Source organism: Caloenas nicobarica, chromosome 5, assembly GCF_036013445.1.
Source record: "Caloenas nicobarica isolate bCalNic1 chromosome 5, bCalNic1.hap1, whole genome shotgun sequence".
Lineage (NCBI taxonomy): Eukaryota > Metazoa > Chordata > Aves > Columbiformes > Columbidae > Caloenas > Caloenas nicobarica.
In genome coordinates, this window is record NC_088249.1 from 15,322,960 (window position 1) to 15,336,849 (window position 13,890).

At 34.9% G+C, this 13,890-nt stretch overlaps 1 protein-coding gene across 4 annotated transcripts in view; it reads left to right on the top strand.

Moving 5' to 3' along the window:
- The window catches only part of DICER1 (dicer 1, ribonuclease III), a 67,819-nt gene that overhangs the window by 14,194 nt on the left and 39,735 nt on the right, over positions 1–13,890 (top strand). For all 4 annotated transcript variants that reach the window (XM_065636742.1, XM_065636744.1, XM_065636741.1 and 1 more), the window contains 5 exons: positions 4,786–4,851; positions 5,750–5,850; positions 11,121–11,313; positions 12,254–12,416; positions 12,853–12,983. In XM_065636742.1, coding sequence (XP_065492814.1) covers positions 11,170–11,313; positions 12,254–12,416; positions 12,853–12,983 — 438 coding nt within the window. In that variant the 5' untranslated portion in view covers positions 4,786–4,851; positions 5,750–5,850; positions 11,121–11,169. The remainder of the gene's footprint in view (positions 1–4,785; positions 4,852–5,749; positions 5,851–11,120; positions 11,314–12,253; positions 12,417–12,852; positions 12,984–13,890) is intronic.

The window sequence follows — 13,890 nt, forward strand, 5'->3', positions numbered from 1 at the left end:
TAGTATTTATGGCTTCTTACCAGTTTAAAACCCCAGTCAGTAAACAATGTGCTTTATTGGACAATATTGAAAAGTGAAGATTGATTCATTAAAATAAATAAAAATTGTTAGTTGATGTGACCTGCTGAAGTCTTATATTAGTTTAAAGAATGTAAATGAATGATCATCTTCTATTCTAAATGTATATATTTACATGGAGGGAAATAATACTACCTATTAAAAAGCTACAGCATTTTATAGAATGTTCATTGTATTCAACTAGGTATGTATGATCTCAGTATCTGCTTCTATGCTAAGGCCTAATGCTTCAGTAGAATATAAAAGCCTCTGCCTTAAAGACTGCAGCTCTTTTTAGTTTGACTCTAATAGGAAACATTAATTACTGTTAAGTTAAAAGTTATTTTAATTTTTATGAATAGAAAATTCAGAATACTTGGAACCTATGTAAAGTGCTCCATGGTGCTCGAAGTTTTTTAGTGCTGCAGAATGCACTGCACTTGTTGATTTGAGATTATCATCACATGGATAATTAATGCTGAACTGGTTGATTCTTGGCTCTTTAAAGAAGAAATGGCTCAACATAAAAGCCTTTTCTGGCTGCTCTGTATAGTGAGTTGGATAGCCAGAAATGTAGGTTAAGATACGTAAGTATTTAATTTTCTAATTACCTTTCCCATTCTGGAATTAATGCAGATCATTTTACAATCAGGCACACTTATTCTTTTCTTGCAATCAGAACATGAGAATTCTGTTCTTCACATCTTGCGTGAGAGCCCTTGTAACACTGTAATCCACAGAGCATTTTCATCTACACCTTTAGATATTCTTACATATTCTGGGGAAAAAAATTGGTGGGCCTATGGAAATGTCTTACCAATGGTTCAGGTTTTTTTTCTGCAATAAATGAAGGAATCAGTTATGTTTGTTTGGTTGTTTATGGTGTTATCTATCAGGAGACTGGATTCTGTGGCATCTGAGCAGCATTGAATGTCTTCTAAATTTGGGAGCAAAAATAGTCTCTTATACTACATATTTTTACGAACTTACTATTGACTTCATCCCAGCTTCACACAAAAGAAAATTCCTGTAGAGTGCCTTCAAGTTCTTTGCAGGGAAAGAACATGTGTAGACATGTAGTGCAACTGGTGAGAAACTTATTTTTTAGGAAGACATTAAAAACTACAAAGCCCAAAATGTAATTGGAGTAAATAATGTGCTAATCAGTACATAATACTTCGGTATTTTAAGGTTGCATTAGCATGAGTTAGTCTGATGCACTGTTAATAACAAATACATTATTTTTTTCAAAATAAGCCAACTGTTTCTACACCGATTCTTGGGCGATACAGAAATTGATATTATGACCAACTATAGGAGATTTGAACTCTTATTTTAGACTTAGAAATTCTAGGGGGTGACTTAACCCCCAAATATCTGCTGGTTTTGCATCATACAATTAATGACTTCAGAGAAAGGGTTTTGTTATATAGGAGTTTTGGTAATTTTTGATGTTCTGGCACAGAGAACAGAACACTCTTTCGGGAAGCATGACTTTTTGCCACATGGAGAGAACGGATTTATGTTTATGCAAATAATGGGATCGAAATCCCCACATGGGGTTGTATTCAGGGGGCAGCTGCTACTTTTACTTATCATAAGGAAGAATAATTGGTGCTTTGGAACTGTCCTTGCCTCGCAGCTTGTCCAGGGTTTGGGGAAGAGAGAAATCCCTGCCTTAATGTCTGCTTAATTGCCTTCCTGTCCAAAGACATAGGTGCCTGAAACGCTTGAATGTAACCTTTAAATACATTAAATAATCACAAGTAAATAATTTGGTAACCAAGTAGAGGACCAAATGATAAATAAATTCACAGATATGGTCAGTTATCCCTTCTTGTGATATTGATATCATAGTATAGTTACCTGCATAAGTTAGGATCTATAAATTTAGCTGCGAATCTTCTGTGGGTTAGTTTTCAATCAGCAGCTTGGAAAAAAAAATACATGGAATAATTTAATTCTACTTACTGTTCAATCTATTAAATGTGTTTCTGAGGGTCCATATAGCTCAGAATTTTTTCTTTATTTATATAGCTAGAGAGATGTGTCCTGAGTGTGATTTTTTTTCATGACTGCCATGGAGAAGACTTAGTTCCTTGGATGCTAAGAGCATTTTGTTTCAGAGTTAGTCTGAGGCAGTAGGGAGTTTGTACTGTGGTTTCTGATGAATTTTATTGTTTGTACCATAATAAACCAAAGAAAAATATTTGAAATATAAGGTTGCTGGAATAACATATGGAAGAGAAGGATGAGTCCTGTTTTGTAGTCACCCCCTCCCCCGCTTCCAGCATCTGTTACCAGCTGTAATTAGCGAGAGACAGGATGCCAGTCCAGATGGACTTCTTCCTCCCAATCCTAATGGTAGTCTTTAACCATACCCCCTTTGATGCGGTGCGGGACTTTTTGATTCACACCGGAATGCATTTGTATTTGGATGAAGGTAATTCACTTCATAATAGCTCCATTGTGAACTTAAGAGTCCAATTGCATAGTTCTTCTTGAAAGATAAGAACCTCTTTTTCAAGTCGTTAACAGTTTGAACAATGCTTTAATTAAATAGTAACATTATTATTGAGATGGGGGAAGTAGTTGTGTAATTTCAAACTGTAGAAGCTGTTGAGGAATGAGAACGTCGATAGTCCTGTTGACTGTTGTGTGTCAGTAGGTCTTTTACTTCTAAAATTTCAGTCCTCCTTTTTCTGACAGTATTTAATAGCCACAATTAGATATCACATTAACATGATTACTTTCAAATACTGAATTATAAAACCAGGAAATAAAAATAAAACCTGTTGCTATATCCTTTTGTTTACTCTTTGATAGATTGGGACACTCGTGTTTTGTATTAGCAAATGTTTAAGTAGTAAATAGCCGGGATACTTGAAGATCTTGGTGGAGATTTGCAGAAGTGACTGATGTGTCACTTCTCAGCTGCTTCTCTTCATGTCTTTATAGGAACTGATTTTTTTTTTCCATGTTGCTACTTTATTCTTGGAATATTTTATGTGTGTGGTGTGTCTAGGTAGGCGCTGCAAATGGCTAGTTACCTTGGAACTCTCTTCTTCTACCTTTAGATAAAATATGTGAATGTTGAGCTCTTCGTAGAGCTCTTTGTTTTCTTAAAAAAATAAATGGTGGCATTACTGTTCAATAAAAGACATTCCAGAAGTCTAGTTTTTAGCAGTATCAGTGCTATGCACTTTCCATTTTTGTCCCTTTTGCCCTCTTTTAACAAGATCCCCAATCACTGTAGAGTCAAATGAGATGTATAGTTTGTTGTTGTGTGGTGGGTTTTTTGTTTGTGTTTGGTTTGTTTTGCTTGGGTGAGTGTTTTTGTTTTGTGGGTTTTGTTTGTTTGGGGTTTTTTTGTGGTTTGTGGGGGGTTTTTTTATTTTTATTTTTTTACATTTTTTGCTGTAAAACCCCGTTGCCGGGTCTGAGTGCGGGGGTCGGTGCGACTGTTCGCGGGCAGCCCCGGCCGGGCGGGTTGTGCCCGCGGAGGGAGGGGCCGCCCCGTCCCCCCCGCCTTTGTCCGGGGGTGCAGCGGCACCATTGAGATGCTAATGGTATCACCGCCCGGTTTTGTACTAGAACTTGACTGCATCTCAGGAATGTTGCCTGTCTGGTTTCGTGTTGGCTTCGGCACTGAACGTGCCTACTGTAATTCATGGCTGCCGATCGATTAAAGCTGCAGTCTGCCGGTTTGCGGCTTTGATGTGCCAAAGGAAATTGTTGGGGTTGGTGGAGAATTAAAATTTTTTTTGGTTCTCCCAGATCTTACCTGCTGATCTGTATGCTTTTTGTTTGCTATCTACGTTCAGGGAATAAAGTAAATTTGCTGTTTGAAGTAATATGTGGCATTAGCTTTACTGGCAGTGTTGAACCTTTTTTTTCCTGTTCATATTTGTTATATGGTGGGGGAACTGAATGCTATATTGTTCCTTTCTGCTTTTATTGCAGATATAAAGGGGAAGTATCTTTTGGTATTTTTACTGGAGATGTGACAGTTTCCTGTTGTTAGGCTATTTTCTGGTTCAATGGAATATGTATTCTGCTTCGTGTTTTAGATGCGGTGAATAAATTAATAACCTTGGTGTAACAGGGACGTGTTATAATAAATTTAAGTTCTAGTCACTGCGTCTTAAGAGCAATTTGCTGGGTTTTGTGCAGAAAAAAGATGCGTCTATGGTGCAAACACGAATTTAAAGAGTAGCCCTGGGAATAACATTTCTGCAGGTCTGTTTTGTACACAAATGCAGTACTCATCAGATTTTCTGTGCTGCACTCCCTACATATTCTTGTTGTAAAATAAAACAATAACTGTTGATGTTGTTTTCTCCAAACACATTCTTTAAGATTTTTTTTTTTTAATAAATGTGTTGAATGATAAGTTTCTTCAAGATTTCATTACTGTATTAGGTGAAACATGCATGAAGGGAGCACAGGGGAGAAAAATTGTAAATCTAGTTGGACTCAGCCAGCAGTTACTTTAGCAGATAAAATAAAATATGCAAATATCTGCTGACCACTCTAAGGCTGATCTTTCAGACACTGACTGTCTGTATCCTTTGCCAAAAAAGGACATATGATAATTAGATTTTGAAGGACCATGTGCTGTTGCTACAGAGCTAAATATTAAAATGCAAGAAAGCAGACTACCACATGGCACAATTGATTTTTATGGCAGTTCATGTTAAAATGCTCTCTTTTTATATTGCCTTTTAGGTTACCTAGGGTGAAACAAAATTACAGGCTTGGAGACTCTGGAAAAGCTCAGCATCAGCATTTGAGGTAAAATTGAACATACTGAAGTAATCTTGGGAGTGTCCTTCTTGTTAACTTTATGGAACTGATTGGAGTAGAAATTTTCATCGAGATCCATTTTGCATTTAAGTTTTCAGTATTGATTTAAAAAAAATTAACATCAGAATCTCTCTTCAGGTCTGGGAAAACTCATAGTTTAGGTGAATATATTGTGTAAATGTTTTATTTTAGAGCTTTGAGAACATCGTAGATCTGCTTACATCAGGTATTTTTAAGTTGTATTGTAGAATGCTTAATATATCTATGAAATTCTTTGTCATGTCTTTCCTTATTTTACTTTTATAGCTAAATGTATTTTTATGCAAATCAGTCTTTATTGTGCAATATTTTTCCTGTTATTAAAAAACATGTGTTAGTTTACTTAGGAAGAATGGTTGTTGCTTTTTCATGAGTTTACTGTATTAACCGTGGCTTCAAATTAAAATACTTTAAATTTGCATTCAGATTTTATTTTATGTTTTTTAACGTTTAACTTAAATGAAATGAAAATACATATGCATAATAAAAGCAGTACAATTAGACCGAACAAAACAAAATTATGTAGAACATACTACTGCTGTATTTCTCACATGAACCAGTTATATTAATTTTAGTAAGCTGTAAATAGGATTAGGGAAGTATGCTTTCCTCGTACATTTAAACTACAAAAAAATAGCTTTTAAAGCATTCTTTTCAACTTTTCTAATACTGAATTAATTAATGTTCAGGATGGACTTAAGTAGTTCATTTTCTGTCAGCAAGTTATAGTGTAGGATTGACACATTTAAATGTTTATAAGCAACTGAATTCCTACAGTTATTCCTGCTATTGTAGTTCCTTTTTCAAACCGTTTTTGTAGTTCATAGGTTTTGTTGTTGTTTTTAAGAGCCGAAGCTTGCAAATTATGTGATTAATCTACAAGCTGATATCATGATGTCAAAATGCAGTTCGGGAAGCATAAACACAGAGACTGCGGAAATTAAAACGGTAAGACTGTGCTTTGTAGTACGAGAGAAACAGCTTTTTGTGTATCGCTTCACTGTATTCTCCTATTTTATGTTTAAAGCTTCTTCAGGACCTTTAAAGTAACTTCCATGTGTGACGTTATAGAAATTTACTGTGAATTTCTTTGGAAAGAATAATGAAATGAGCTACTTTTTTATCCATAGAAGGTTAGATACAGCAATGGCATAGATAAAAATGTTTGTCATTAAACACATGCTTTGATATCTCTTATGAAGCTGAATATGATTAGAAATGTATTCATTTTTTAAAAGGGTATGTATTTAAATATTTCTTGTGGTTTTTATATTCAAATATGGTTGTGTTGGTGAAATACAATCAATTAAAAAAAAAAAAAGAGGAAAGGGGAGATACGAAGGTTTGGAATTAGAATTTAATTTATATGTTGTTCCCAATAGGAGATACAAAGTAAATGGTGAGGAAAGTAAATGACAGGTAAATTATTAAGGCCTTGGTTTCAATAACATGCTTCAGTTTGAATTAGGAGTTCAACAAAAATGGGAAAAGAGGCTATCTGATTAAAGCTATGTAAAAGAAAAAACTATATGTAGTTTGCTAACATAGGGAAGGCAGAAATGTATCCAGTTTTACTGGTGCTCACCCTGTCTTCCATCTTAGCTGCCACACAATTTAGGTTTTATCTTTCGTCCTTTGTGTTAAGGAGGTAAAAGAAGAACAATCTGCATAGCACCAGTTCTGCACCACTGATTAAGAAACTGCATAGTTAGGACTGTTGCACAGGGCCTTATACACATCATTTTAAAAAATAATTTGTTCCAGAATCAGGGTACATGTCTGTATTTGTTAAAATTGAAACACCCCCTTTCTAAACTTCTATCCTGAATGCTTCAGGTACTGGTGTCACTATAGAGATGCTAGAAAACTGATTTATTTTTTTTTCATGTTTTCTTTCTGTACTGGTAAATGCCTTACAGCCCATGTACATTATGCTGATATATGGTGGTATAATCCTTTTGCTTTAAAGACTTTTACAGTGTACAGCAGCATAACTTTGGTATGAGCTGGGTCTTGCTGGCTCTGTTGATAGAGCTAGACTAATTGCAACAGAAAACGTTTATTAGGCTTTTGCCTCAAATCCAGGCTTGATCATACTGGTGATGAAAATTAGATGAAGGACTTGAGGGGTTGTGTGTTTCTCGGAGTCTGCTAAGTGTCATGTTGTACTCCATTTCTCTCCTATATACAGACATTCAGGAGGAGTCTGCCAGGAATTCCAGCTGTTAACTATACTGTATTGCTTGTAGAAGTGCTTCAGAAGCAGCTCTCTCAAATCTAGAGCCTCAGTGTAATCTTCATTTAATAAGCTCTTTAATGAAACTTTTCTGAACAACGGAAAGCAGCTTTTGCTGCTCTAGTCTGTCTTGGTGTGCTATTGGAGACCGATGTTCTGCTTGTGCTGTGAGACTGGTCCTGTATCAAAAACAGAACAACTAAAATTCTTCCAGTTCAAGATGAACATTCACAATGAATATTGATTATTGTGCTAGGGAAACCAGGGAAGCTGGTTCATATAGGAATGCTTACATTTGAGCTTTGTAAGCATTTATGCATTCTGTTTGCCCTTCTTGAAAGGGAAGAGGTTGGATTTTTTTTTTTCCCCTTTAAGAATATTGTAAGACCAAATAGAAAAACTGCTGTTAAGCAGTGCATGTGGTGAAGGTCTTTGAAGTATAACACATAAGGAGTGTCTCGTGCAGCTGTGTTGTATGTTAAAGGTAGCATAACATAAGAGATTTCTGATTCACCCTGTTGAATGATATGTTTTGACAGTATTTCCTTATTTTAGACCTTCTGGGCCAAATTATGTGATTTAGAAACTTTGAATTTCGAGTTGGAAGCAGAAATCTCAATGCTTAATTTTCAAAGTATCCTACATACCAGCTGCTATATGGAGGAGACAAAGCCTTTTCCCATGAAAACGAAACTTTTTCGCTGATGTCTGGGATAGTTGCGGTTTGTTTTGGTTTTTTGTTTTGGTTTGGTTTTTTTGTTGTGTTTTTTGGTTTTTTTTTAATTTTTTTTTTTTAGTTCTCTAAGAGAACTAAAGTTGCAGGTGTTATATTCACAAATACGCTTTTGTAATGCTTTTGGACTATCACAGAAAAAGTCAAATCCTTTTAAAAAGTATACTTGTAAAAGCATGTTTAGAAACCAGATGACGTAGGACATCTTGTATGTTGACCTCACTTGGGCAAAACCAAATCTTGCCACTGAATACTTATAGTTTAACTAGAAGTTGCTTTATTGCAGATTTCTGCAGTAGTTGGTATAGAACAGGGGTGTCAAACTCATTTTAGGACTGTCCTAAAATTACATTTGGCCCTTTGAAGGCACCCACGAGGCTGATGTGACCCCTGGTGAAAATGAGTTTGACACCCCAAGTATAGAACATCCTTAGTGAATACTTTACATTTTGTAAGTTAACTTTTATTTTCTACTCTGTATTTTGTTATAGTTTACAGTTTTCTTTTTGTTCGTTCATCCATTACCCAAGTAAGTATTTTCTGTGTTAGATCTTTCAGCAAATTAATGTTTCATGTAGCATTCGGACATAAAACTTATTATAAAGCTTGGGAAGATGTGTATTGGGCTAGTGTCCTTGCCATGCAAATGCTTTCATTTGGTTAGTCACATACTGACTAACATGAGTACATTTGATGTGCACATACTCAGTAGATCAGAATGCCAAGGATGATCATCTTTGCTACGTGCCACTGTATAGCACATACATATCTTGGCTGCTAGTTGTCTCCTGTCACCCAGAGCTGTGGAGTCCTGGTGGAGGAGCAATCATGAAGCAACTAGTTCCAAAGATGGATTGAACCAAAATATCTTTTAGTTGTTCCTGACTTCAATGCTCTATGACGTTACCAGTTGAATTGTTAGAACATAACCTGCATGTGCTTGTGTGCATTGTTTAAAATGTATAAAAAAATTTAAAATTTACAGGATTTTTTTTTATTATAACTGAAATGAATAACGATGTACTACTGATTTTATGGTGTGTGTAGACTATGTTGTTTTCTATTTGCAGCTAAATTAAGCAATATCATGTTGATCCATTTTATCTATTTACATCTGAAAAACTCTGGCTGAAATGGTAGCTTAGGTTACAGGACTGAAAAAGGAAATGAGGAGATTTGCATGAGTTTGGAGATTGATACAAAAGCAACTGGAAAAAAAATCAGATAATATTTCAAGACGATTATTTAGTACATCTTGTGAAAATGTACATTCATTCCCTTTTTTCTTTAAACAATGGAACATTTGAATACATCTCTTCTTTTTGGGGTCTTCTCACCCTGACAGTTTGTCTGAAGCTCAAATTAAAATATCAGCTAAGATTCCTGCAGTATCAACACAGTTTTCTTAGTGAAGAAATACTATTTTTAATGGTGGGGGAAGCGCACTGATTACTAAGCCAAAACTCAAGAAGTTTACCCTCTTTCACTAAGTAGCATTTGCTAACGAATGTTTGTCTTCAAAAGAGAAATAATTACTTAGAACGAAGCAGAACAATGTTACTTAACCACACTATCCTTCAGGACTCCTCTGTCCCTTTGGGGAAAAAAAAAAAAACAGAGACAAAGCTTTCTCTCTGAATACTTTCTATAAAGTGGCATTACTCTGCATGAGTCTGCAAGAGGAATGATCATGTAATTCAATGTATTACTTTTTCTGTAATTTACAAGATATACCGGAGGCGGGAAAATAGAGAGAATCGATTTGATCTCTTTTGTCAGAGCTTCCAATAGTTATCCAATATTAGTGAAGTTAGAATATAAATCATAATCCAGACGTGGCCCAAATTATAATATTTAATTTAAAATTGTGAATATACAACAAAGAGCTACAGTGTTTTATAATATGAGTTGAAAACTAGGTTAAGTAAAATTTATCTTGGTACAAATACAAAAATAAATTATCTTTTTAATTTTTACTGCTTTATTTGTAATCTCTCAAGGCAGTTATTCCTCCAAACTATTACTGGTTAATATTTTTTTATTGGATACTACCTCATACTTTTCTCCTTTTTTTTTTTTTCCTGCTGCACATTTTCAAAACCTAACCAGTCTTCCTGTTATATGGAAAAGCAAGGACATTTCTATGCAATAGTATGATAGTTACCTTTTTCTCATGTATTTCTAATGAGTGATTACATTTGAAAGCATTTGTCAATTTTACGCAGGTATCATTTTGAGATTGATGCTAAAATGAATATAGAGCATCTAGGAATTTTGAGGAAAACTGACTTGAAAATGTTTTGTTGAAAAGGGTATGTATCTGATCTGACAGGGAAATATTCAGATTTCTTAGATTTGATGCCATATGTTTGTTATACTTCAGCAATATTTTTCTGCATCGTCAGGCCTTAATCAGTTTCCCTGGGCAAGGCAGAATTTTTTTTTTTCACCTTAGTCATTCCTGACAGAAAGCAAACATTTTAAAAAAGTCCCAGTGATGAGGACTTCATAGCCTTAGTAGGAAAGTGTTTTCCAGTCCGTTATCAAGTTGTGAATGGTTTGTGTATTTATCAATTAGAATATCTTTCTGGAAATAGGTGGTTAACTTGATAAGGGTCCTTTTCTCCATTAGTCTTTATCAGAGTCATCAGCAATTATTTATAATACTTCTGCCAGTTCGTTAAACAGATAACCTTATCAGAATCTGTTGATTGGAAAATACTGAGGTTCTTGTGTCGTTCCTGTTCTTTTCCCATTGATTAGAATAAAGTTACTGTTGCATGTGAGTTTGTAAAGCTTTTAACTGGTCATAGAGACTTTCGGGTTGGAAAGAAAAGTGGAAAACATGATACTTATTTATGCCTGTGTTCTACAAAAATAAATCTTTCTTGAAGTAAAGCTAAAACAGCTTTATTTTAAAAAAAGTGTTTTAAAAGATGTTTTAAATGGAATTCTGTCAGAACATAAATGGAGCTTTATTCTGAAACATACATGCATAAATCCAAATGCCTAGGATGAACTTTGCCCCATAAAGTACAGCTCCTTTTGAATTTCTTTGTACTTTGATGAACACCTATATTTAGTTGGAAAAGTGCCCATAAATTTAAAATTAACATTTTCTGCTGAAAATAATATGAAATTTAGCACTTACTGGAAGTAAAATCAAGTACTGTCCTTTTCTTAGAATAAATGTTCTGTTCTTGCTTTATATTGTGACATATCTAATACTGTTTCTTTTTCTTCTCACAGTAGGCTGTGCTGGAACAAAAATGCAATGAAAGAAACACTGGATGAATGAATGAAAAGCCCTGCTTTGCAATCCCTCAGCATGGCGGGACTGCAGCTCATGACCCCTGCTTCCTCCCCAATGGGTCCATTTTTTGGACTGCCATGGCAACAAGAAGCAATTCACGATAACATTTACACACCAAGAAAATATCAGGTACTAGTGATAATACTAATACAGTAATGTTATTTTAAAAAGTACAATTAAATCTATTAACTTCATAGAAAAAGCACCAGAGCAGCTGGAGAATGTGTGGTGTTGCACACAGTCTAGGCATGTCCCTCTCACAGCTTCACCCATTGGGAGTTAATTGTGTCTCTTTTTCTTTGGTTTGGTTGTGTTCTACATTTGTAATATCCCCCATTCCCTCTTCTCAGTTTGGTTAATGAGCAGAGCAGAGCAGATTTTAAGCTGAGTATTCTCTTGCTGCTTTCTGCAAAATGCTGTTAGGGACAAACACTGTAAACATTGCACCGTGCATCTCGATTGTGTGCATACAATCATGTCTCCGCCTCTGATCTTTGTTCTACATGGTGAATGTTAATTTTTGGTTCACATACTGGTCAGAGCAGCTCAGTAAGGTCAGAAACACTATCAGGGCACTTTGATTTTCATTTTGTTAAGCAAACCTGTTTCTGGGTTCTAGAATTTCAGTCCTCTTTGCACTGCAGAGGTGCTGGAAAGCTACCATTTGGTTAGTATTACTGAAGCGCTTAGATCACCTTGAGCTAATATACTTGCTTATTTGGCTGAATTGATGTATACAGTTAGATTTAAGAGCTCTAACTTCTTCACACAATGCGTCTAGCTAGCAACAGAATCATCTATTAAAAGGATATGGTTAGAAAGCTACTTAAAACAGCAGCAAATTGTGATACTAAAGGATTTTAGATTTAGAAGATCGCCTATATATAAAGTTTGTTAATATTTTTTTGAAAACTAGTTTTTTATGAAGGAGACATAGTCTATGGCACTGAAAAGATCTCTAAAAAAACTACTGAATTGTCTGTAGTTTATTTACCATTTGTGTTATTTTTGTTGTCAGCTTTTTCACTGCATTTCTGCAAGTAAGGTCATTATTATTTTTTAAACCCAGGTTGAACTGCTTGAAGCAGCTTTGGATCATAATACAATAGTCTGCTTAAACACTGGCTCAGGGAAGACTTTTATTGCAGTACTACTCACTAAAGAGCTGTCCTATCAGATCAGGGGAGATTTCAACAAAAATGGAAAAAGAACTGTGTTCTTGGTCAACTCAGGTAAGAGGAAAAGGACACTGAGTTCCTAAACATGCTGCTAATATTTCCAAGGAATGTTCCTTAATAGAAGTTTGTGTGAAAGCAAAGATGGGAGAAACTTTTGCATAAAATCCTGCTAAACTGATTAAAGGATGTAACACATTTAATCTTTTGCTTATAATCCATTTAATACAACCTGTTTGTCTCTGACATCTTCTGTTTCCTGGTTTAAAATTAAGATGTAGAATCTGAAGTGCAATTTAGTCAGCAATCTGTTTCCTTGCTGTGGCTTTTTACATGGAGGCAGTTGCTGCATACACCTGATTTAACATTAGTCTAAGCTAAAGATTGTTACAAAACTCACTACTAGGTAATATGACACACATCTTGAAAATTTATGTATGAAAAGACCTTTATGTGATTGAGATTTTTTTTTTAATATTTTTTTTTTCTTAAGCAAATCAAGTTGCTCAACAAGTGTCAGCTGTCAGGACACATTCAGATCTTAAAGTGGGAGAGTATTCAAGTTTAGAGTTAACTGAATCATGGACAAAAGAGAAGTGGAGTCAGGAATTCTCTAAGCATCAGGTAATGTATTAACTATAAACCGCAAATATAAGCAGAATCTACAGTATGTTATGCTTGATCAGAAGTGATCGTTTCTTCCAATTATACGTAAACTTTTTTTTTCTAACAAGTTCAGCATATTGTTGTTATTTGTATACCAGTTTTGATGCAAAACATGTATAGGGCTTCTCAGGTTGTTTTTAAAAAGCTGTCCTTTTAATCCTTTGTTTTCAGTCTCCTTGACTTGTGGTTTGTGATGGTGGTGATTGCAGGAGAAATTTTGAGTGTTCATAGTGTACTTTAAGTGCCATTAAAAGATATTTAAATATTAGGTAATAAAGAAGATTATAAAATTGAATGTTCTCTGAGGATGCAGCACATCCTCTTTGGTGCGCATTTTTTTCTGCCTTTTTGGGCACACTGTTTGTGTACAGTTCTTTTTAGATGGAAAGTCATTAGTTTCAATGGTAACATTTTTCCTTGGTGGTTCTTGAACTCTTTCTGTTATAATATTTTTTCTATACTGACCTAAGTATCTTGCAGTTACACAAATATTTGTAATTTCTGGTTGGTTTTTTTTTCTCCAGCATTTCGTAGTGGCCTGTGAAATATGTCCAAGGAACTCTAACAAGCTAAAGTGTTATGATACTTAGTGGAGTTCAAAGTTAACATAAAAATAGTGCATAATTTTATCAAGCAACTCAACTTTTTATCTGTGATATGTACAAGATATGAGTTTTCCTTTAAAAAGAATTTTGGTAACATCCTGCTTTTCTCTTACAGCTGCAGGTGGTTATAAATTTATGAAGAATTATCTTTCTTTCCAGAGACATGATGGTGGGACACATAACGAACACTAACTTGTTATGGATTTAATGACATTCGTTCTGTGTAGTCTGGCTGGTGTTGACATAATCTGTTTGTTGTA